The sequence below is a fragment of the Canariomyces notabilis genome (genome assembly GCF_033297395.1).
Source record: "Canariomyces notabilis strain CBS 508.74 unplaced genomic scaffold N656scaffold_24, whole genome shotgun sequence".
NCBI lineage: Eukaryota > Fungi > Ascomycota > Sordariomycetes > Sordariales > Chaetomiaceae > Canariomyces > Canariomyces notabilis.
Genome location: NW_027041846.1, coordinates 220,741 through 244,908, shown reverse-complemented (window position 1 = coordinate 244,908; position 24,168 = coordinate 220,741). Strand labels below are relative to the sequence as shown.

General features: G+C 53.2%; 4 protein-coding genes and 2 non-coding genes across 6 annotated transcripts; 2 read left to right on the top strand and 4 right to left on the bottom strand.

The window, feature by feature from the left end:
• Positions 1-228: 228 nt before the first annotated feature.
• On the bottom strand, positions 229-302 carry N656DRAFT_t118. The gene has a single exon. It is a non-coding gene; the product is annotated as a tRNA-Val (tRNA).
• A 1,094-nt stretch (positions 303-1,396) lies between these two features.
• Positions 1,397-2,540, bottom strand: N656DRAFT_759242 (uncharacterized protein; the record flags this gene model as incomplete). Its single annotated transcript, XM_064813190.1, has 3 exons — positions 1,927-2,540; positions 1,524-1,857; positions 1,397-1,487 (listed from the first exon to the last, which is right to left on the bottom strand). The coding sequence occupies exons 1-3, from the start codon at positions 2,216-2,218 to the stop codon at positions 1,397-1,399; spliced, it is 717 nt and encodes a 238-aa protein (XP_064667158.1). The 5' UTR covers positions 2,219-2,540.
• Positions 2,541-8,303: 5,763 nt separating this feature from the next.
• On the bottom strand, positions 8,304-9,820 carry N656DRAFT_791745 (P-loop containing nucleoside triphosphate hydrolase protein; the record flags this gene model as incomplete). Its single annotated transcript, XM_064817013.1, has 6 exons — positions 8,304-8,639; positions 8,689-9,011; positions 9,070-9,345; positions 9,405-9,457; positions 9,505-9,700; positions 9,763-9,820. 6 exons carry the CDS (start codon positions 9,818-9,820, stop codon positions 8,304-8,306), a joined length of 1,242 nt encoding a protein of 413 aa, XP_064667157.1.
• Positions 9,821-10,115: 295 nt separating this feature from the next.
• N656DRAFT_t117 lies at positions 10,116-10,206 on the bottom strand. The gene has a single exon. It is a non-coding gene; the product is annotated as a tRNA-Phe (tRNA).
• A 4,777-nt stretch (positions 10,207-14,983) lies between these two features.
• On the top strand, positions 14,984-17,153 carry N656DRAFT_791744 (uncharacterized protein; the record flags this gene model as incomplete). Its single annotated transcript, XM_064817012.1, has 2 exons — positions 14,984-14,998; positions 15,909-17,153. The coding sequence occupies 2 exons, from the start codon at positions 14,984-14,986 to the stop codon at positions 17,151-17,153; spliced, it is 1,260 nt and encodes a 419-aa protein (XP_064667156.1).
• A 5,408-nt stretch (positions 17,154-22,561) lies between these two features.
• On the top strand, positions 22,562-23,349 carry N656DRAFT_328176 (uncharacterized protein). Its single transcript, XM_064809259.1, has 2 exons — positions 22,562-22,667; positions 22,724-23,349. Exons 1-2 carry the CDS (start codon positions 22,664-22,666, stop codon positions 23,299-23,301), a joined length of 582 nt encoding a protein of 193 aa, XP_064667155.1. The 5' UTR covers positions 22,562-22,663; the 3' UTR covers positions 23,302-23,349.
• The last annotated feature ends 819 nt before the right edge of the window (positions 23,350-24,168 follow it).

Sequence of the window (24,168 nt, the reverse complement as noted above, 5' to 3'; positions counted from 1 at the left end):
CCCGCGACCTCCGTCCCGCCGGGCCCTGCCCTCGGCTTCTGCTATGGACCTGTTGACACCTCGTAACACAACATCGAGCAAACATTGCACGTGTGCAAAGTACAGAGTAAGGAGCCTCCAACACTACAGTAACACCTCCAGGTTTGCCCAACCCGGCTAGAAGGACTTTATGCAACAAAAAATAACCCAACTTTGTGACAAGAATGCCAGGGCAAAATATAACATTCATGATTTCGTCCAGGTTCGAACTGGAGACCTTCAGTGTGTTAGACTGACGTGATAACCAACTACACCACGAAACCCATGCATTGATTACCTAGCAAATTACTACAATACTATAGCATTAGAACATTGGAGCAAGCACTTACAAGTTCGGCTCTCGTAACTGTCGCCGCAGCAGAGATATCTATTTTTTAAGAGAGAAGAGTGAACACGGTGCTACCACTTGGAAGGAGAAAGTGAGTAAGAGGAAGAAGAATAGACTTGTATAGTCGACGGGGCTGCGAGAAGTAAACATGTGCCACGAATCCCAGGCAGCGGCAGCCGGCAGCAGAAAACGTTCTACGTTGCCAGATGACACGGTTAGGTGCTGACCATGTCCTACTCTGTATACCTCAGGGATGAGTCTAGTGGTGCGTTGATTAGTCCCATCCGGAATGCCAATGCCCACACAGACCCAACTCTCATTCAAAACCTCCTTGACACAACTGTGCGGAATCTTGCATGACAATATCCCAAGGCAAACATGGCCATGTACTAGTACGTTCTCGCCGGCATCGGTCAAGTTAATGAGTAATTGGGAGCATCTGCGATAGTCTGTTTAAACGTGAGTTACTGGTGATAGGAACTTGCTGTGCTCCTTCTGTCCATCGCGGGGAGGTCTGACGATCGACGAGATGCTATCACCCAGTACCACTTCACGTCAAGACTTCCACAAAATGTGCAAAGTGGGTATGATATTGTGCCTGCCTATTAAAACCAAGAAGCCAACCTCCCGTCTCCATAGAATAAAACGCACACAACGCAGAAAAGCACCAAAGCCCGAGCGTCTCGTCTCGGTAGAGTATCAAGTCGAAGCAGATTTAAATAAACAGCCGGCTGATGGACAACAGCAAAGCCCCTTCCACCCTCCCTCATCTTGATTCGCATGCCAGCCATATGTCGGTCATTTGTCCACTCCGAAATCCCAGAGATAGCGGCCCGGCCCGGAGCGTAGCGGGGTGGCAACAACACTCCCCAACTCTGCACAAAAAGAAAAGGGTGGGTTAAGGGTAGATTATGCTTGTTTGTGCGCAGGGGACTGTCCTGTCCAGTCGTCTCTCATGTCTCGTAAAACGTAGCTGTACCCTCGGGGAGGTCCCCGCCTCAAGAGCAAATCTACGCAATTATGAGGCCTTTAGAGAAGCGCGGCAAGACCGGCTGCCAGGAGGATAAACGCGCTTGCGGGTCCGACAACGCTAGCGGCGCCGGTCGGAAGAGCGGTGCCGCTCCCGCTGCCGCTGCCCGGGCCGCTGTTGGTCGACGTCGGAGCGGGGGGCGCGCCAACCGAAACGGTCGTCCCGTTGGTAGGGGCAAAGCCGGAGCTACCGCCAGTCGGCTTGGCGGTGGTCTTGACGCTGGAGGTGGTGGTGGTGCTGTTCTTGGAGACGACCTCGCTGGTGATGCTTGTGGTCGTGGATGGCTGGCTGGTGCTGGAAGGGCTGGCCGAGGTGGAGGTCGCGGGCGGAGGAGTCTGCGACACCAGTTTACCGGGAATGCTGTAGGCGGCGGCGCAAGCGACCAGGTCCATGCCCTCGGGGCAGCACCATGTCTCGTTCTGTTCGTCGGATGTGCAGTAGTAGCCGGCTTCGCAAGAGGCTGGGAGGGGTGGTCAGCAACCGCAAGAAAGCCGGACTTTAGACCCTGTCTTGGGATGTTTCCACGTACCGCCAGACTTGTTTGGGCAGCAAATCTCTCCGGCATTCGGGTTAAAGCAGTGGATTTCGCTGTCGCTAGAAGAGCATGTCTGATAGCCCGCGCCGCAAGCCTCCTCACAGGTGCTGCCGCTGTTGCAATTGGCCTGCTCAGGTTGGTATCCCGGGGTGTCTTGACGACGCATCACACCGAACAGCTCGCGGACCGACATCTTCATTGCATGGGGCTGATAAGGCAATCGCTCGGCAGCGACGTTTGCCGCGAGGGCGAGAACCGCCATTGCGGTAAATGATTTGGCAAGCATCTTGGTCGATTGATTGAAGCTCAGTCAATTGAAACGAGACGCGCGAGGTCGGTCGGTGTATTTGCGACAGGAACGGGCAAAATGGTGCAAAGCGCAACGGCTGTAGAGCTGAAGTTGCCGGGTATCGCAGGAGAAACGAATGGAACGAGCGCAAGACTCTGTTAATGAGCGACTGGTTGTTCCGGGTGAAGAGGAATGGAGGCCGGATGGGAGCGGAGGAGAGGAAGGGAGAAATGAGGGTGGTAAAATCGGGCACGAGGATCTTGGGGGGATATATGGGGGCGGAGGAGGTCTCGTCCCAGCCAATATCTGCGCCTGGGGTACATTTCATGCAGGCCAAGCAACCCAAGCAGCCACTCGTTGTCTCCTTAATTTTAGCGACTGACGCCGCTCTGGGCGCACGGCGCGGTACCTGCGTCGTTCCTGACCGACCTGCAACCAATAACCTGCCGTATCTCCTCTCTCCAACAAACCCAAACCAAACAGGCTCCTCCAATCGCCAGCACGCCACCGAAGCCTAACAAACGTGGAATGCTCGTTGTCGACAACAGGTGCTGATTCGGGATGCTGTCGATGTCTGACGTGGGCTCCTTCAGTTTGCCAATGCCATGCATTCGGGCCAGGACTTCTTTTCGGAAGCCCCCTAACCTAACGTTACTTGGGATCGAATCAGATGGCGTGTGAACACTGAACACTAACTTTTAGACCCGGATGTGCGAAATGAGCCAAGCATCTCAGTCTGGGCATTTCGTGCAGCGATCCCAGCTTGAAAAGATCGACAGCACCAATCACTCAGAGAACCGCCCACGGCAAATAACTGTCAACAAACAATTTCTACTGACAAGCAATACCATACTGCACGATAGGACCGGTATGTACAGACAGCACATCTGTTAGCACTGCCTCTGCCGCGTTGAAGCGGCGTCAGAGACACAATCGAGTTATCGACTGGCTCCGTGGCTCGCATTGTGGCTGCGAATTCAAAAACCGACGGGAGTGCAAGTTCATCTAAGTTACATGGTCCGTGCTTTCGAGGCGGATGCAGACCCACCAACTCCAAGATCAAAAGGCCATCCGTTCAAATCGGACGGCCGTCATGAAGACAGGACCTTTTTTTGCCGTTGTTGTGGGGCCAGTTTTGGCGAGGAAACCCGCCTGCTCTACGCATGAGGATGGGTTAACAGAATGAGGTACAGCATACGCACTCGACGGACAACCTCTCTAGATATGACGACTCGGGACCGCGGGCAATAATACCGTGATTCCCTTAACGATGGAACCTGTCCACGGTCTACGTTGGGCTTGGACGACCCAGTTCAGCGTCTTCTGCTTTAAGATCTCTCGGCGTTCCTGTACCCACCGTCCTGCCGGCTCTAACTGCTTATAGCTAACCTTTCCAGGAATGGCATCATTGGCAGCGAGGGTCGACTCAAAGTCAATCCGGGGCCAAGACAAGTTAGACAACGGTCAACCTTGCCCTGTACCCGAGCGAGAAGCGTTGGGTACATCAGCCTACGACCTGATATAAGCACCACCCTCAATTACCCTCTGAACACTGAAACTTGAACTGCTCGTCTCCATTTCTTCTCCATGCCCTGGATACAAGCCGTGTATCTGAGCCTCTTATCAAGTTTACAGTACATTGCTTCAAATCCGTCTTGTTCCAGTCTATGTACATACCTAGAAGTCTGTGGCGCCGAACCCGTCTCAATAAGCTAACTTGGAGACTAGGTACTCTTGCTTGCCGCTCTCGCATGGTTTCCGAAGCATGAGGTGACAATATCATATCTCCCGACTATGAGGCCAAGAAATCCATAGCTACCTATATATAGGTACTACAAGACGTGACCAGGGAGATATTGAAGTTTCGCTCTGGAGTTTCCAGTCTAGCGAGTCTCTATCAGCTGGACACAGGCCCCTCTAGAAAAGGGCACAGGCGAATTCATAAGAAGAGGTCCCATTCTTTGAGAAGGAATCCCAGGAGCTGTCTAATACTATTGATAGAGACAGTACAGGTATGTACATACATTCGGTTCACACGCTACTAAGGCACTATGTTAAGCCACGAAGCTGAGCATGACCGCACCGTGACAGTTACGGTTCAAGTTGTTCTCACTTCTCTTCCAGTCATTTTCCTAGCTGGAACGTGATTTGACCCGAGTCAGCCAACGATGCTAGTATCCCTGTTCCCCTGAGGCTTGAACACCGAGGGATTCGCAGCCCTTGGCCAAGAAAACTATCATCAATTCAGTTGTATCATGCTCAACTTCCAATTCAGCACACTTCCATACCACTAGTCTCATTTCAATGACAGAGAGATTGTATAATATGCATTCATAGATTCAAAACCACCTGGCAAATCTCTAGGGATACATGTTGCGTTTTAGTCACTCTGTATTCTCCTGGTCTCTTATTATATGGACGGAACGGCACTGTCCCTCAGTAGAATCTGTCGCCCGTTCTTAAGTTAGCTTCGTAGAGGTACGTAAGTAAGGTACCCACGTAGTTTGTCACGGTACGGGCCGTGTGCTGATAGAAAACGGCAGAAATACGAGTACCGTCCACAATTACAGTTCTATTTCCAAGCAACTCATTCATCGTTTACGCTCTATAGAGGGGAATTACTTACGCTCTCTACATGTGATTGCCATACCCAGATATGTTAAATAGCCCCTCTTCTTTTAGAATTCCAGCCTGGAAACCTTGGACGCTGGGCTCTGGCCAGGTTTAGTCTAGGTTTAGTCTAGGGTCAATATCTGAGCATCCAACACCAACTCTTGTGTCACGGCCTATCATGAAGTTGAGTAGGTTTACACATGTTGTCAACTGTAATGAGGGGCTAGTAACTGGATTTGTCTGGAACTGGTACTTTCAAAGTACTGAAGTAAAACCATTAGCCCCTAAGGCAAGGAGACTTATGGGCAACGGCGGCAGTTTCCTCGTTGCCATTTTGTTTCGGCTCTTTTCAGTTTCGAACCCTTTCTCCTAGCTGTTGTGGCCCTTTCCCTAGGCTCACTATTGGACTGTGCCACTGTGATTTGTTTCCACAGCTTGATGCCATAGAGACTGTATGTGCTGCCAGACACGCTCCTACTTCCACTATCATCAACTGTTGGAATAACTCCAACGATATCCAGATGGAAGAGATTCATACAATCAAACGGCTTAAACAGCGAAACAACCACAAGAGTGTAGAAACCGACGCTGGCACTATCACATAGAATTAGAAGAAAACTATGATGATGTCCTAGTTGCCCATATGCATGTACTTCAAATACATCATTCGCAGGCCTTGTTTAAGCTGTGGCTCAGACTCAGCCCGGATATCGAACAACTTGAACTCTTGAGAGTATGCTCCTCTAGTCCATCGACCACCTTAGGTAGGTATGTTTACTTCCCGGTTTGATCTTACCAGCGGCGAGGGTATCCTCGGCAGTGTTGCCTCAATCACATTTACAATAGAGACTCGACTTCCAATAACGGTTATTCCCTTAAAGCGCGATTTCATTTGAGGCTTCAAATGCATAGGTACCTATCACAGCACTGCAGAGACACAACACAAGCCCCTAAGACACATTCCCCTTATTACATTGAACCAGTTTTCTCTGAGCTCCTAGCCAATTAGGGCATTGTAGAAGTGATATACTGTCTGGGGGTTTCTGGTGCTTCCATACGGATCAGTCTGTATTTCTTGTGCGAGTGTTTGGCCCCCCTGAGGCCTGATGATGGTGAAGTATCTCAAGCCCCGTTACTCATACCACGCGTAACCTGAGTGATAGCGACCTCAAAAGCACATTAAGGTTCGGGCCCGGCCTGCCCGTAACTGTGACACAAGCTTCATCAACATGGCGGCTTGAAACCGCTACACAACTATATGTTGCTACACAGTCATTGCGGGAACAGCGTAGTAGCGACGGGAGTATTCGCATTCAACGCAAACTCGCCCAGGCATGTCCTAGGTATCTGGCTCTGCCTTGCGCAAACAACAGGCAGTTACAGGGACCAATGAACAAGCGGCCCCTTGCCCGAGGCGGCTGGCTCTGGCAAGGTGCCTGTCATAAGGTGAAACGTAGCCAATACAGCAACCTACCACAGGCAACGCAACTGAAAATGACCTTATTACTGGTAACACTTCAAGGAACAAGAACATCATGTTTTGTCTAAGCTCATTAGGTAGCCTTCATAATCTCCCCCTCCCTGTTCGTTCCTTGACCTAGCTGGTTCTACTGCAGCATAGCATTACAGCATTGCGGCAATCGAGCCGGATGGGAGCGGGGTTTGGAACAGGGTAGATATCATGGATTAGAATGGGAAGGCAAACGGAGGAAGGAAAATAAAATAAGAAAAAAAAATAAAAATAAAGGAAAGAAAGTAAAAAGGGGTTAAAAGGGGCAAACGCACTTAGAACCCGCCAGATCAAAACCAAACATTGTACACCGCCTCCGCGAGTTGCCCTACTCAAAGGTAGTATTTATTATCACCAAGTAGTAGTACACTACTACGTCTAAGGAAATCTGCCAGCATAATCTGACGACCTGGGGCCTCCCAGGTACAACCATCATTCGATCTTCTGGCCTCCACGTGGGGTAAATGGTTCGACTCTGGGAGGATTGAGTCGACACATGTAGTCGGCTCCGCCCGTTGGTACATTGCTGTACAGAGGGTCGGATGCATAACATGTGCTTATACTTCGTAGCTGTGTGCGGTTCAAGAAAGCGTTCAAGCTGCTACCACGCAACCCCGCCTGGGGTACGAGGGTCACATACAGTCATACACCATCACCCGAGTTTTACCACAGTCAAATCTCGAACGTTCCAGATGCACTCGGATCGACGGGGATATGGTGGTATCTGCAGTTGGCAGTTTCGAGCTGTGCAATTCCCCGGCCTTTCTCGAGGCTATGTTCACCCATGGGGCTCCAACCAACTCTGGTCAACGCCTAGATGGATACTACGGGCCTTTGTACCGCGACAGGAAAGGGGGTGTGTTACTGGGGTGTACTTTTGAGCGGTGTGGTGGTGTGGTGGGACTCATAGGGGAAGAAGGCCTGCATATCCGCTGCAGATCATCTATGCACGCGAACGATCCGGGTCGAAACGTTTCAATGGCTGCCGCTTCCGACATGCGGGCATGGCGGGTCCGCGATAGGACGAAATCCTTCGAGACGAACCATGATCTGTACGTTATTCAAGGTATCGGCTGTTGGATGGAGGATCCCGCCCGCCCGAGTAGTGTAAACAGACGGCATTGATCTCGATCTCGCTTCGAGAGACAGATCGATGGCGCACGACTGCCCCAGAAAGAAAGTCTGCCGTTCGGCCGTCGGCCGTACCGCCGCACTCCTACCTTGCATTCATACCCTTCTTAAACCTCGATTGTAGGCTGAACCGGCTTGATGTTCACCGGCTGCAGTTCCCACCCAACTGGGCGAGTCTATCTGCGCATCAATAACGATTTTCCCGGATTGCTGCAGCTGTCGTGACGAATCTTTCCGCACCCTCATCTAAAACTCCGATTGATTGTCATTGCATCCGTTCCGCGGGCGGGAGCTAGCTCAATCTGGGTTGGCATACCACCATGGAGATCAACGGCGCCGAGAAGGCCTTCAGAATGTCAGTCTGCAGTGTTACCCCACCCTCCATATGATATTGGCACCCCATGGCTAAACTCTCATAGTTACGCCCATCTGCTCTGTTCGCGACCCTTATGCAGACGCAGATGCTCGCATTGCGACAGTGATCGGACTTTCGAAGGGATATCCTTCGCCTGCTACCGAGCGTTACAGATCGAGAAACTCGGCGCATGTGCTCTTCTCAGAGATGCCTGACGGACGCGTCCGGACCGAAGACTAGCGGCTAGAGAGAATTTTAACGCTGATAGCTTGCTGCACAACTATCTGGCGCTCGAACAACTCACTTATCCCGACAGCTACCGAGCGGCCTGCGACTGGTTCAAAGCGCGTATCCGACCGCCTTCGCAGTCACGAACGGCAGACGAGCCGCCTCTGAGCAGTGATTGCGAACTGGTTACTAACGTAGATAGTCGGGAGATGCCGTTGTCGCTGCGCCAAACACTCCAACCTTAATCAGAGCGTCTCAGACCCCGGCCCATCAGGTGTAACTTGTCCTGCCTCGTCATCAGATACTCGGCTCTCGGCGTCATGGGGACCGGCAGCATCTTCTTCGCCGACAGGGTCTTCGTCGCTCTGGGAATGCGGGACGAGCAGGAGGTCCTCGCTCCCTTGCCATTGCGATGGCATTGGCGGAATCGCGTCCTCGTCATCGTCCCAACCGTAATCCTCGTCGTCGCTATCAGCAATCTCAAAATCGGTATCCCCAAGCTTTCGCTTCTGTGCAGGGGTTGTTGAGAGCGCCCTGGAAGGTTGGGTATTATCGTAGTCCACAGACATCAAGCCGTACTTCTGTCAGTTAGCAGTGAGCGTCTTAGACTAGAACTCCATCACCAGTTACCTCTTCCACCGTGAAAGCACAGGCGCTGTTCACCGTTGTAGGCACGGCCTTTCCGTTCAACTTCTGGATTCCAGCAAAGTGCAAGCCGCGGGTCTCGATGCCATCCAGGAGCCAGTCACGGAACAAGACAAGCCTAGTCGATATCCCCTGATCCCAAATGCTGGCGTTGATTGCGGGGATCAGGGTTGCACCGCGTTCAGCCTGCATCTTTGTGGCGCATTGCGTGAGAACTACAACGGCTAGATCTCGCATAGCCGCAAGCTTCTGAAGACTGCTGACAATGTACTGGAGCACTTGAAGCCTCCGCGCGGACGATGAAGGCCCTTGATGTCCAGGTCAGGCTCGTCCTGCGGGCCGGTTCTGGAACAAGCTGCGGCATACCTTTATTGCCCTTGGCATCCATGACGACCCTTGTTTCGGGCAACTTGGGGAATGCATAATTCACGAGGGCAGACAGCGAGTCGACGACTAGAAGTGCGGTCCCAGGCGGGGTGCACAAGGCGGTAGGCCTGCACAACAGCGCGATCAAGTACGGCAAGCTGGGACATGTGTAATGGGTGAAGGCCTTCAGTTGATCGAGACCCTGATCATCGACGCTGTCCAGACTCGCCCCCGCAACGGCGCGCAGGCGGTTAATGGGCACTCGGTGGAATCCATCTACATCCTGTAAGCAGCACGCCGCATGAGAAGCCACAATGTAAACGGATAAAACGGACCTACCCAGACAACGCCCCGGCCTTCAGCGATGCAATTTGCAGCAAGCTGGATTCTGGACGAGTTAGCAATGTTCGGGCAGCCGGGTCTGAACATGCATACCCGAACGCCGTCTTTCCGACACCCGGAGGACCCCAAATTTCCGTGACATGGCCCCTCTGGATACCGCCTTGATGGGCAGTGCCCAGCTCTGACTGCAGCGATGCATCAAGGGCCGTAAGCCCGGTGGAGATGAAATTGCACTCGTTGCCTTCAAAATCTCGCAGAGCCTCTGCAGCCGACACGGTAGGGAGACGGTCTGGGGTTGTCAGGTCGGTCCAGAACCGAGTCAATTGTGAGACACGAAGGAACAGGACGCACGTGTTGTCGAGAGATCAAAGCTTGAGACGTCGTGACCATGGATTGCATGATAGTCCATCACGCCTTGCTTTATTAGTTCAGGTTCCAGGCGCCGGCGAATTCTTCAGGGTTCTGGCGCGTTGTTGGTCGCAGCTGTAGGTTGATCGAGGGACGGCCCGGGATGTTTGAAGGGGCGGAAACTGCGACTGAGGACAGCCTTATCTTATCTTGGACCCTTCTTACACTTCTTCAAAAGCGCCAGCTCGGAACACAAGCCAAATGAAAACTAACCTATGCATATCTCTAAAAACGGGGAAAAGGAATCCAGGCGGTAACTTAGGGCAACAAAGTAGGGTCAAAAATTCCAAAAAAAATGCGGTTTGTGTGGATCGAACACACGACCTTCAGATTGATTGCCCGAAGTTTGACTTCAGTCTGACGCTCTCCCAACTGAGCTAAACCCGCTTGCTAAATTTAGGCTCAAAACCGTGATATATGTAGGGGTCCGAAAATACGGTGACCGTCGCGGCCGTTACTGTATGTACACAAACTCAGATAGACAGAACACAGAGAAAGAGACACCAACCATACAGGGCGCTGCCATAGGTAAGGGAACTTCATCTTAGCTACCTTACCTACCTACCTAACTACCTGCAGGAGCGACTTTCTATGTATGTATCCTACGACCAAGTGAAGCCACCAATTTCACATGCAAATTCAACCCCACCTTCCCCGCCAGCACTGTTAAGCTGCCAGCTCCCGCAACCCTCCTCGCACATGATGTCATAGACATATTCAACCGACGAAGGACCTTCTGCTTTTCAATGGCAAAACATTTCTCTTTCTGTATAATGTGTACCGTAGTAGGTTTCGATTTCACGGGCGGTCAGGCAAGCTGCTCAACGGAACGCAGATGTGCAGGGTCATCATGATCGCAAACTGCGCAAAGTACCATTAGGACTGAACTTGGCCGGGTCAGTGATGCGCGCCAACCGCGTTCCTCGCTGATATCATTGCGGCAGCACCGGTATCCACCAACTTGCTATCTTTCTCAAACAACACGCTATGCCCTCTGGCCAGACTAACATGCGCTAGCATCACTACGAAAACGGAGAGCAGGCTAAAAGAAGATTTCGCGATTCACATTGGGCAATATATCGCGCCCTTGCATTCCCGGCTTCTTGCTCTTCGTCCTGGATCGGCCGACCATCAGAAGCTTATGTGATCAGAGCCTTGTGTGATCATGGCCAGCCGCCTTGTCTGTCCGTCTGGGGACATTTCCTAGACTGCCGATGCCTAGGGCCCCAGCCACCACAGTTCATGGGAGTGGAAGAGAGCGGACTGGAAATATACCAGCATACGCTAGATTCCGAGGGTTAAGCTTTCCCGCAGAGGATATTCTCCCTCTCAAGACTGCGGTCAATGGTCATAGGGTTGTGGGATACGCGGACACGAGGGACACAAGGAGGCTCATCAGGGCCGGCACGATGGCTTCTCGGGGTGCCGACGGAGATTAACCTCTTCCGTTAAGGGAAAATGGGAGTTTTCTACCAACGCTGTCCACTCTGCATTTGGATCTGTCCCATGTGATAGGAGGGGTAGTTCCTGGTCGCCCGTGCATTTCGGCACTCAAACGTAACACTGGGGGCTGATCAGACTACGTGGGGGGTCGGCAACCTTGAGGGACTCCCTTTTGAAGGCTGATGGTGACTGCGGCCAAAGGGTTTGCAACACCGAGCACACGTTTTCGGTGCGCCTGGTTTGGACCTGTCAGAGAATTTTCCGGGCCATCACCAAGAATGACGTGCCCAGACTTGTTAGACCCGACAGTCTCGGTTTTCTAGGCCGAGGGAAATGCCCCCGCCTGTCCGGACCACGGGAGCCCCATGGCAGGGGTTTGGCCGAAAAATTCCCGCTGCGTTCCTGACCTGATGATTGTTGTTCAATGTTACGGTGTTGAGGCAAGATCCGTGCCCTCCCCTGAAGCGCACAGTCTTCCATTGCTACGATCTCGAGAACCGGGCTGCACGGAATTCTGATGCGCAGAGTTGACGAAGAGCTCCATTCACGAGCTTCCAGGATGAGATTTTTGAGGATCCGATCAATCTGGGCGCAGGCCCTGTCGCCCACCGGGGACAGGGCGACCAATGACGACGGCCAAACCGCACCACTGCAGATGTCACGATAATTTTTTGCCTTCTGTCAAGGCTCAAACACCAAAGAGGGCACATCTCTTACCGGGTTTTCCTCTCTTCTCTCCCCCCTTTTTTATGCTTCGCGTTTGCGTTCGTACCCCAGGGTGGATCTCGGCCTTTCTGTGGATCGCGGCAGTTCCCGAATTTTGGAATCTGCGCCAAAAATGACTCGCGAGGGTCGGTGGGCATTCACCTCGCGCTTCGGGCTCTGTTCGGCGAGAGGACGAAACATAAAATTCTGTGCCTGAGAAGCATGCTTGTGCCTTGTCCGTGCCTTCGTGTCAACTACACATCGAGTAAAAGTTTGGTAGTGCAGAGTACAAACAAACTACAATTGCATAGCGGCATCCTCATCCGAAATTTTTTCTTGGCTCCCCACGTGTTGAAAACATCGGTCGGGAGGCGCCCAACGCCCCGGATCTGGAGACCTAGACCTACCTAGGTCCCTAATCTGAGCACAGAAGGAGTTTCGACAGTATGTACATACGTGTAAAACTGAAGTACGCAAGTACATACATAAGGTGCTTACACACAGAGCACCACGCTGATAACCACGGTCTCGCCCTAACCCGACGCTATCTGAGTCAGCCCGTCGGCTGTATACGGCGTGCAGGGTACGGGCGTTGGCACTTCGGCCCGGTTCAGGCGTCTTATCCTCACATCCGTGGAGTATTCTGGGGAGTTCGACCGAGTGAAAAAATCTCCAGCATATCTGGCCTCTGGACATATAGCATGGATCAAAGGGTCGCCTGCCAAAACATGATGAGCAGATTGTAACCTGGAACTAGAAATGGCGCGTGAAAATCCTCTTGACTTGTAACGGCAACGTAGGGCTCAAAGCGGGGCAAACCTTTGCTGAACCCGTTTTGTGGATCATGTTCAAGCCTCACAGTGTCTGATCATCTGATGAGAGGAACGGTGGGATGAAGGTCAGCCGGTAGCAGTCGCAGGACAATATTTGAAGACAAATACCAGAATATGTAGAGGGCTCCCGGTTTATCCTCAGGTATTCAATCCCAGAGATGGAAGACGTGTTCTCAGTTTTCGACGCTGCTGAAAGTGGTGGCCCCGCCGTCAACCCCCACGCCCACAACAGGTGAGAAATGCGGGTGAAGCGACAGGCGATGGGTACCCACGGTTGTTCGACAGTGTCAGGCGAGGGTCAGGGAGGCTACCACAGTACATCACGATACCACGCTCTGATATGCGACAGAGGGACAACCCCTGGTGAATCGGGGGCGGCAACCGAGTCGATGCTCGGCGGCCAACCGACTTCCTCATTTTGGCGCGCTTATCTCTGGTTTGGCAGGATGAAGACTAGCGTAGGTACCCCGGATTCTGGACAACGTGAGAATCCGGAGAGAGCTTGCCGCAGCTCATCCGCCTCATCCATTGATTGAGCAGGAGTGTGTTGTTGGAAACGCCACATAATGCTTATTGCTGCCTGCAACCCACGTAAAAACCGCAGCAGTCAGTGATGACGGGCTGCCTAGTGAAAGGCCGTCATCCCCAATGCATTTTCGGAGCCCCAGAGCATCACGTTTTGTTGTTGAGTGGACGTCAGCCGACGGTGGGCAAGCCAGTAGGTTCTGTGACCTCCCCGGTCCCCACACTCCGCACTTTGTGTTTTCGACCCTTTCTTATCTCTGCTTGGCCCACCCCCCATCCCCGAGATTGCTGGAAGCACGTCTTCGGCTCTTCTGATAGCGGAAGCAGCAGCAACAGAGATAGTGTAAATATTGCATCTGAGTGTACATACAGTACAATACATCAAGTAGATATCGTTGTTTGACATCAATAGGCCCGAGTCAAAATGAACTGGCTACCTTTAGTGTAATTTCTGCATTGTAGCGAGGCATGCAGGACGCCGGCCCCGGATCCGGATCCGTTCCGACGGTCCCGGCTCCCTGGCATACTCGGCATTGCGTGATCGGACGGGTTTGTTGCCACTTGGTTGCGCGTCGAAGTGTACAGTTATACAGTACAATACCTTAGTCAAAGGGAGGCCGGGCTGGGCCGTTTAGCGCAGCCAGTTCAAGCCTTTTCCCCAGGAGGTGATTGCATGTGCAAGCTGCCTTATGCATCCCCAGATGTGCGCTGCTTGGTCTCCCTTTGACTGACTACCTATTACGGATAGTGGAAAACTATGAAAAGGTCCGGCTAGCCCCGGTTAGCATGTCTGGTCTCTTTAGTCTGCGGTCACATTGCTCTGGGTAGTGAGTACTGTGTACTCCGTAGTGCCATGCTATATAATCGCGAGAGGCCCGTTATCATCGCCAAGCTTTGGGTATCAGCTCTGGGGCACGAGCTTCAGCTTCTCCAAGGCGTCAGAAAGGAAATTCCAAGACGCAACAAAGAAAAGCCCAAGATGCGGGTGAACCCAACCATTTTCGTACTCCGTAGACCGAATCTCAGCCACCACAACCCACACCGCCCAAGCTCTGTGGAATCGGCCTCATCCATACCAATTTTTATGCATCGTGTTGGCGAATGGTAATGTCACAGCATTACTTCACTAGTGTCTTTCCTTTAAGGCCTCTCATATTCATAAGCGGATGGCCAGAAGGCGAGACGATATGACGCTCTCACCGGGTAGAGCAGCCAAGGTGTGTATGCGGGTTTGAAGGACGAACACTCATGAAGGGCATCGACGTTGATTCCGAGCCAGCAAAAGTTTACACACACCAAGGTAGGTAGATACTATGTGCGCATTGCACACCTCGGGTAATGTATGCTAGTCATTGCGTGAGGACCTTCTCGGCTTCGCACAGAGACATGGCAAGAGCGCTTGCGCAAAGTATCTCGAACGAGTTTTCACCTACATCCTACCTAAGCGGACTTTTCCCTCGTCCCCTACATCCTGTGTACACGCTGGGTAAGTAGCATGGTATTTGTATGTATGTACAGTTCACAAGGCCAGCTACTTGGTTGTGTTCAAATTTACATTTACCTCAAAGCATTGCACAAGTTCTCACAACACCCTACAGGTTGCCGGACAAGCTCGACATCTGGTTGTCTAATGGCTCCCCGTGTCGGCCCCGACCACCATGTCTCGACGAGATGTTAAGCCGGCCGGAAAAGCAATGCAAATTTCCATATAGTACCCGCCTACCAAAACAACGCCACCGCAGAGCCTTGCCGAGCCCGCTTCACAAGGTGCACACCGGCCATATCTACAACAACCCGTCCCGGTGGAGGGGACGGCTGCAGAAAGCTGCAGGGCAATGAAATAGGTGGTTTGCGGCTGGAGGGCACCTAGGGATAGATGTATGTGTATGTACTGTACATACATAAGGTACAGTACCTACCTGAACTCTAGACAGCGGCTGAGAAGCGGTACCTTTTCGGCCAGGTACTGCTGACATGGGGCGTTCCTCTTGCTTTTCCTTCTCTCTTTTTTTTTCTTTTTCCCGAGATTTTCCTCCCCTGGCTTTTTCAGGCGGGTCTCCCTGTCACTTGCTTGCTCCCGAACACCCACTGGACCCGCGCCCCTGCCGTACAATCCCCACACCACACCCATCCCTGCCCAAGTCCTAACACACCCCCCTAAATGTCCAGCCCGCCCCCCATTTAAAACCAGTGCCGCCTCCTCCAAACCGACGCTTCCAGTTTCTGTTACTTCCCCATGCTACTTTAAGAGCTTCCCCAACAACGCCAAACCCCAGATCCCAGTGCTTAGATACGCGACTCCCCGCACTTCCACGAGACCCGACAGTCCAACGTCCAGTCAAGGAAGCTCGCACCAAGTCTCCGCACAACACAGACTTCACCTCACCGCCGCCCATCGAGCAGGAAAGGTCTACCAGCGGGGACAAAACAGCTCCCCGGTGACATTCGATCTCCCTTTGGCCGCTGCATGCATTGTGTGCAGCACGACTGGAGAGCATAAGGACAACATCAGGCAGACCCGGTGTGCCAGGTGGCAGTGTCAGGATCTCCGATTGGGAGGGCGGTCACATGCAACGCGCAAAGTCCGCAGTGGACTTTTCCAGCCTGCTGAACCCAGAGGTTGCGGCGGAAAGGGATCAGGTTTCGCCGCGGCAACAGCAACAGCAACAGAAACAGAACCAGCCATCGTCACCCGAAGGCGACATGGCCGCTGTCGGCCTTCTTCGCCCGAACGGGCCTCTGCCAGCGGGATCACAACCCGCCGACCCACCTACAGAGCTTCCGCGGCCGTACAAGTGTACCATGTGCGACAAGGCATTTCACCGGCTAGAGCACCAGACTCGGCACATCCGGACGCACACCGGAGAGAAGCCCCATGCCTGCACGTTTCCCGGCTGCAGCAAGCGCTTTTCACGCTCTGACGAGCTGACGCGGCACTCGAGGATACACAACAACCCCAACTCTAGGAGAGGCAACAAAAGCCACCCGCAACACGCTGGCATGATCCACCGGCTGCAGCCCGACGTTATGGCGCCGCCCCCGGCGCCCAAAGTCATCCGCTCGGCGCCTCCTACCGCCATGTCGTCTCCGAACGTGTCGCCTCCGCACTACAGCTCTTACGGGCTCCCTCCACCATTGATCCTCAACAGCCCGTACAACCGCAGTTCCCTCGGCAGCCAAAGCGGGCCGGACATGCTGACAAGAGCCGCCGTGCAGGCGGAACGGGATAGCATGCCTGGTCCCCACCATTATCCCCCAGCAAGGCAGCATCCTCTCTACGTCGCCAGTCTGCATTCGTCGCGAAGCCACCTGCCAGGCCTCGGGGCGTACCACATGTCGCGCTCGCACTCGCACGACGACCATGACGACCACTATGCCCACACGTACAGGCAGCCAAAGAGATCACGACCCAACTCACCTAATTCGACAGCCCCTTCGTCCCCCACATTTTCCCACAACTCACTGTCCCCTACCCCGGACCACACACCGCTCGCCACGCCAGCCCATTCTCCCCGTCTCCGGCCATACAGCGGCTGCGAACTGCCCCCATTCCGCAACCTCTCCCTTGGACCTGCCCCAGCGCTGGCGCCGCTCGAGCCTCAGCCAGAGGGCCAGCTGTCGCTTAACGCACCTCCCCAACCGGCCCCCAGGAGCAACGGCATCTCGCTCACCGACATCATCAGCCAGCCCGACAGCACGCAGCGGAAGTTGCCGGTTCCTAAAGTTGCCGTCCACGACCTACTGGGCCCGAGTGATGGGTACGTGGCGAGTGGCCGAAGCTCATCGTCGAACAGCATCGCGGGAGGGGACCTATACGACAGGCTGTGAAGACTTGCGCCGTGTCTTATTTTTTCCCCATCTCGGAGGTCTGCACCACCAGCCTTCGCCATCATGACTTGACGACAACTACCAGGGCTATAGAAGGACATATCTGGCGTTTGGCGATCTTGCCTTTCTATGTTTCAATCTTCCTGATCTTTAATACCGGGTTTGAAGCGTTGGACGGTGCACTAGCAAAGGGGAATTCTCGGTTTTTGGGCTGTGAAAGGATATAGACCTCGCCACTTTTTTTTTCTGTTTTTGGACGGATAGACTCTTCTCAATCACAAATCCCACCGACTATACCGGCGCCACGAAAACGACAACTATTTCCTTTGTTCAAACTTGGTGTTTCGGGAGACCCCCAATACTTTTCCTTGTTTCTACGGTTTGGGAAAAAGCGGACAGGATCTGATAGATGGAAGGCGGATATCTGAACACGGCGGCGAAGGATAGGACCTTTAAGTGTGGGCAAATCTCCATTTCCTATTACCTCCTTCTCCGTTCATTCGGACATGTAATCTTGGGCTGTCTGGCCTCATTTTCTTCTTGTCTAGGCCATCCGTGGCACGGTAGAGCAGACTGTGTGTCCACAATTCAACAGCTCTTGACAAGGCGACGTCGAGATATCCTGATACCTTACAGGTGTCCACTCTTAATCCCAGCCATTTCACCCCAGTGCAAGAACCTATGCGAAAGCACCAGCAGGGAATGTACACAACCCGAATAGAACCGAACCGTCGCATTGTGAAAACTCCCCACCTTGTTTCAATTCTCCACGTTTCACCAGACCGTGGCCTGCAGTTGTACAGAGATGGTGGGCCGCGGGGAAGTAGATCGGCGGCCGATGTTGGGCCAACTGGCGGCGTATGGTTTACGTTAGGTTAACGAAGGATTTCTTTCTTTTACTTTCTTTCCCCCTACTGGTCCCGGGCACGATACACGCAATGCGAGGTAACACGAGGCCACACAAGGCAACTAGGCACAAGCAGACGTTTTGTTCTTTGCCCTTCTCCTAATCTTGCGTCTTCCTATCCCTGAAAATACGATACATACCACTACCAGTGCAACGGCCTTGGTACACATGGTGCTTAGTCAAAGTCCCGCTCGCTTCGGCGATCTTACCTCTCGCTATCTTTCCCTCTTTTTCGTGTCTATGTCGCATAGCTGCTAGCTCGTGTTTCTAGTTTAGTTTGGGTTGCGTATGCGTGGGGAAAGGGGTGTGGCATTCCGTTATCTGGGGAGGGTCACCGCCGGCAAGATTCCCGGCATGCGGGTGGGCAATACAATGCCATTACAGTACCACTTTGCACCATTCACCTCTCACCGATTTTGAAAAGGGGAAGGATTCCTTCTGGTTACCTTCTAGTGCGGTTGCAAGCATGCGCCTACACCACGCAAGCTGACGGCTGGGGCGGCGTCGCCGTATGGGCTGGCAGTGGATGCAACGCTGGCCTCACGACAGCACGCCATTGCCGTTGGTGCGGATCAGGACGATTGTGTGCATGACATGTATTGACTGTATCGTACACGGTCTCGCCGATATACCTGTGAGTAGACGGGATAAGTAGAGCCTGGCGTGTTTGTGTATGATACATTGGAAATGTAGATGGGATTCTAAACCTCAGGTAAGTTACAGCTAGCATGCCGGTCAGGCTGTGCAGTCCTACAGCACTGATGATTGTGTGAATGGTGTCAACAGCCTACTGGTCAGTCATGTTGACGCCCTGCCCATCTCTGGAGCCGCACTGCCTCGAGGTCAGGCATTGAGCGAGAGAGAAAACGCCAGCTGTCATGCTTGACAGCACGATGCGCAGAGCGGAAAACAACCCCTTTGGAACATTTCGAGTGGAGTCATTTCTCCCATCACCGTAAAAGTGGGTGCACCATCGATCAGTGAATCCAGTGCTGATGGAAGACGTTTCTGGTTGCCTGTTGGCTCAGCCTCCTTGCCGCGAATAACGTCGCGCGGCCAAGGATGTTGGAATTGCCTCCAACAGCACCAGAGACAGCGTAGCAGCGCCGCAACTCGGGATGAACGAGAACCACGAAGGGCGCCTTGGCCCTTGGCCGCGACGTGTTGTGGGGAGGGTGGAATGGTATCACGTCAGCGTTTGACCCGTTGTTTCCGTAATGCCCTGCTCCCATTTTTAGTGTGCAAAACTGCCCCAGGAAAATCCTCCGCCGGCTGCAGTCCAACCGAATTGTGGGGGTTACCTAGTCTGGGGAGAGCGATGCCGGCGAGGCTTGATAAACGAGATCGGCGAGAGGCGCCGAGCGATTCCAGGTTCCTTATCAGCGATTCTTTCGATCCTCGCGAGTCCGAGTTCTCTTGCTCCGATATCTAATATGGTAGCTAATTGTACCTCCATACCTTTATTATCACTATTCCAGTTACCATCGCCCGTTGACCCTGTCAGGCGGCCTTGTGCTACTCGACTTGTTTATTGTACGCCCTGGTCAAAGGAAGGCCGTTTGTAAATTTGTGCCTGGCTCGAGCCTGGCAACCTGGAGCCTGAGGTGCTGGCGCAGAAGGCTCCAAACAGCAACCGCGTATCGCGCCACGAGGAAGCCGGCTGGATCAGCCTGGGTGCAGACGCGGCCGCCAGTGGTGCCAAAACCAAGGTACGCCCTATAGGACTGCACCGATTCTCTTTCACGCGCAGGCACTCACATCATTTTACCTCACCGCAACTTCGGGTGATGGAGACACATAACACGGCACGGGCTACTAGTATGCTTTACTAGGTAGCTAGACAGCAAGAGCCAATGCCATGTCTCGTTACGGGGTGATGCAATCGGTAACTTCAGACATCCCATGATTTTCCCATACAGACTGCCCTGAACATGTTTCGGCAGCCAATGAGACTCGCACTGGGGTTTCTGCCGATCCCAGAAGGAGCTGATTTCTCTGATGACCCAGCAGCTGCAAGCACTCCTAGCGTACCGTAGCACGGCTGCGGTTTCCCCACGGCAGGTCTGCACAAGAACCACTCGCGTCTTGATCAACGTCAATCACAAACACGAACTACAATAGTCCTACGGGCCCCGGCCGACTTATTGGGCTGCTGGAGTCAGTGAGAAACCTTGCAAAGCGTCCTGACGGTAATGATGGGATCCAGTAATACATACTAGAGTTCGGGCCCGGCTCATGGGGCCTCAAAGACCCCTGAGCAGCCCACCCCCGCAAACGCCAGACCGAGATTTTCCAAAGCTCACTCAAGCCATAGGGTGTACCGGAAATGGATGGGATCCTTCTTTTGCGCGCCCTTCCGGAGTGAGACGTAACAAGGGGCTCATCCAGATGATGGATGGAGCCGAGAATTGAGCTCGTTTTCTTTTGGGACGTGGGGGGATTTACGTGTAAACGCTCTCGCACTGCTATCAGAACCAACTAACCAAGAATTAGAAGACAGGACATCAGCCGGGCGCAATTGCTTTGCCCTGGCTTATCTCAAAACCGGGTGCTATTCTCGGACTCAACCTTGTAAACACACTGAACTACTGGAAGCTCGATATAGGTTGGCACAAGGTACGTTGACTCGCATCACCGCCAATGAGTGTCACCTTTCCTTAGTGTATCCGTAGGTAGGTGCCATCCATGATCTAACCGGATGATAGCCCCCTGTCGTCCCCGAATTGTTGCGCCATCCGAAGTTTGGCTGGGCTTCCCGTGTGGAGCCGACCCCCACGCCCCATGGGGTTCCGAAGCTTAATGCCAACCCTGGCCAAGCCGCTGGGCAAGCCACAAGGCGCCATATGGCACCCTGTGCACATCATCCCTTTTGGACCATTCGAGGAGAGTTTATGACATACCGGTACATATAACTTCGTGTATGTACAGAATATACGGAGGATGGGGCCAAATGTATTTGGCAGCTTCATGCTGGTGCCAAGCCTGTCAACGTGTGAGAAGCCAGAGGAAGAGAGACGCACTGTATTTTGCATGGGGATAGCGTTCCCTCGCAAATCCCAGACTTAAGTGGGTGCTGAAGTGGGCACTGATGTGGCCCTGTAATTCGCCCTATTAGTGGGCTTGCCTACTGGATTACAGTGGCCAATGTAGGTGGCTTGGTGGGACTGTGCCAACATTACTGTGTTGAGAGCTTGGCAGTCTTGGCAAGGGGAATCTGCCAAATACTTTTGGCCCCATCCTCCGTACACACATACAGTATGCCGCCCTTCTCAATTGACCATTGAGCGATAGTCTAGCAATTCGATAGAAATCGAGACTCGCTTGAGGCTGGGTGCAATTTAAACAGCACCCGGGGTAAGCATTACCGTACTGCACGTTACAGAGAGACTCAATGTAGCTTCGTGGAGTGTCTCTGGAGCTTGCATGTTCGCGGCTCCTTCCTTCCAGGTTGGGCAGCAGCCAATTTCAAGGTTTGGCAAGCTTACGGGTCCTTGGAACTTGAGTCCTTGATGAATAAGGAGACATTCAGGCTTCTTCTACACTAGACATGCACTCAAATCTCTTCCCTCGATAGCCTTAATCATTGTCAGCCACTCTACCAGCCGCTATTAGGCGGCTATCCGTTCCCGAGTCTGGTATCTGTTTCCAGTAACTTATCGGAAGCTGTCGGGACAGCTAGTCTGGCATCTAGCGCCATGGCACACCATCAAGCCGCTAATTTCTGGAAGAGAGGGGTTTGCCGACATATTGCGATTCGGCCATGTTCTAGATCGATTGGCCTTCAGCCTCTCCTACATCCCCCTGTTTTCAGGCACGTGGGCTGGCTTTAACCTAACTTCCAACCTAAGTAGGTACTCAGGTTTTCCTCTGAGCTCCATCTCCAAGACGTTCAGCAGGGAGGCTCTCGCTTCTGCCCTGATAGCGCTATCTTGGGCGGATGTGGGGTGAGTCGCGAAGCCCCTTGAAGTTTGATATTAATTGATTGATTGACTGCGCGCCGAGAACTGCACTGGATGGACGGGCGCTTCTGCAACCCGGCTGCGGGCTGGGTCGTGGGGTTTCAGGCTATATTGCATGGCAGCTACTAGTTACCACTGAATGCCAACATATGGTCCTCACCAGCAACAACCACGAGAGCAGTGAAATCGATCTGGCTGGCTTCGCGACGCATCTCTTTAGGTTTTTACGGACGGTCCTCCCGCTGCTCGAACCGGGAATCGCATCGAGAGATGACTTCAACGGCCAGAACATATTCGCCCAGTGTCTTGGCTTGCTTGGCCATATAGACTCCTGCCAAAGGGAGACTGCTTCAGAGGAGAATCACCGCACAAGCATTGCGACTATTCGTCTCCCAAGCGTGGCACAAGTTCTCAACTGCCTGTCCGGGCGCCGGTTATGATGGGCTGTGCCGAAGCGGCCTTGGTCAACGCATCTAGCCGTCAATCTGGCCGCCATGGAGGAGTCATTTGACAAAAATGACACTTGGAAGCTTTCTCAGGATTCAATGATCGGGCTAAGAGACTGGCGCACCACAGAAGAGCAAAGGCCAGCGCGAGAGGACCCCTAATAAATTCGGCCATTGTCAGTCAGGTTGGCAGGGTTTATGGGTAAAACCCCTTTCCCTGCAACCGGAGAGCCGGGACGCGAGTTGCTGACACAATAGATTGGCTTTTCCCGAGCCCGCTGTCAGCTCTTATCTCTTCTACTCTAGCGCAATCTATTCCTCCTGCTCAGCAACTTCTGCGGACGTCTTTGTTATCTGCTCCTGACGTCAACTCGGAGGTGGCCCCGGGACTATTCATAGCTTGCTTTTGGTCGCCAATTCCAAGACATCCGACCGACCAACAGCTGAACTTAAGTTATCCACAAGGGTGCCCCTTGGCGGCATCGGGACCTCCTTCCGCCGGGCTCGACGTATCTTGGCCCAACGCCGAGCCGAGGAGAGCAATGGCCCGCAAGCTCCCGTCTTCCCTCACCTGCCACCGGGGGAAACCTGCAGCACCGGCACAACGTGTACTGAGATACCACTCCCTGGACGACGCCCTGTTCTGTCTGGCATCCAGTCTAGAACTACTTTCCCTCATAAGAAGCAGTTTGGTGGTTAACATCGAATTGGGGCATCGCCTCATGCGGAGCGTACGACCAGCCTGGTTCGCTGTACACCTGATCCTGTTGTCAACGAAGGTCGGACACGGGGCCAATCTACGACATTTGCGTTTGCTACTCTATACCCTTACATGACGGGAAGTGTCAAAACTGGACACCTTTGCAGCTTTGCAAGCCGATCTTCTTCAGGCACTTCGGTTAACTGCACGTTCGTCTCCTTCGTATTAACCTCTACTTCGCCGCTGCCGATGCTTGTGACAATGCCGGAAGAAGTGTAGAGGACTTCGGTCTGCCTGCCACAAAACCACCCTTGAGCGAATCCCCGTGCGGCTCGTCTGGATCCTGCGACAATTGAGCAGTTCTCGACTCATCTTGACCGTGAGACGGTAATACCCGCTGGAGAAGCGCCGTGGGGAGAAATCGAGAAGCGGATGCGCCCAGCAGACGCGTGCCGAGCCGTTTCGTATGCAGCCAGGGCTCGAGACCCGCGTCCATATCGGCCGCGTCTATCGTCCTCTCATAGGCACTGCTGCCCGCATAGGCGAGGACGGCTCGCATCCCCTTTTGGATGCCTTGCATACACCGAATGATGATCGGTGAGCGTCACTTTTTTTCTTTTCTGAACTGTTCAATACGTTGGCCGAGTCTGGGCTCAACTTAGTGCTGGTCCGTCTTCGTTATCTGGCATGTTGCCTCCACTCAAACTTTGGTTAAGATGGCCGGAATATGCACGAGTTTGCCCTTAACGTCTAGATTGTTGTGGCCATTTGTTCAGGAACCACTCAGGCAGACTGCCGTGGAGTCTCGGGCCGAGAGGGGAGTTTTCGGCTGCGCCCAGACAGTCGCATTGTGGGCTCGAACCAACGGTTCTCGTCCTGTCCTGTTGCAGTGGATGAGCACTTCATCCGCCCAGGCATTGTATAGCTCGGGGTTCAATTGTGCCTACGTATCGGGACCTTTTCCCGAGATACAGTTACATTGAAGGATCGATTTGCTCCTCGC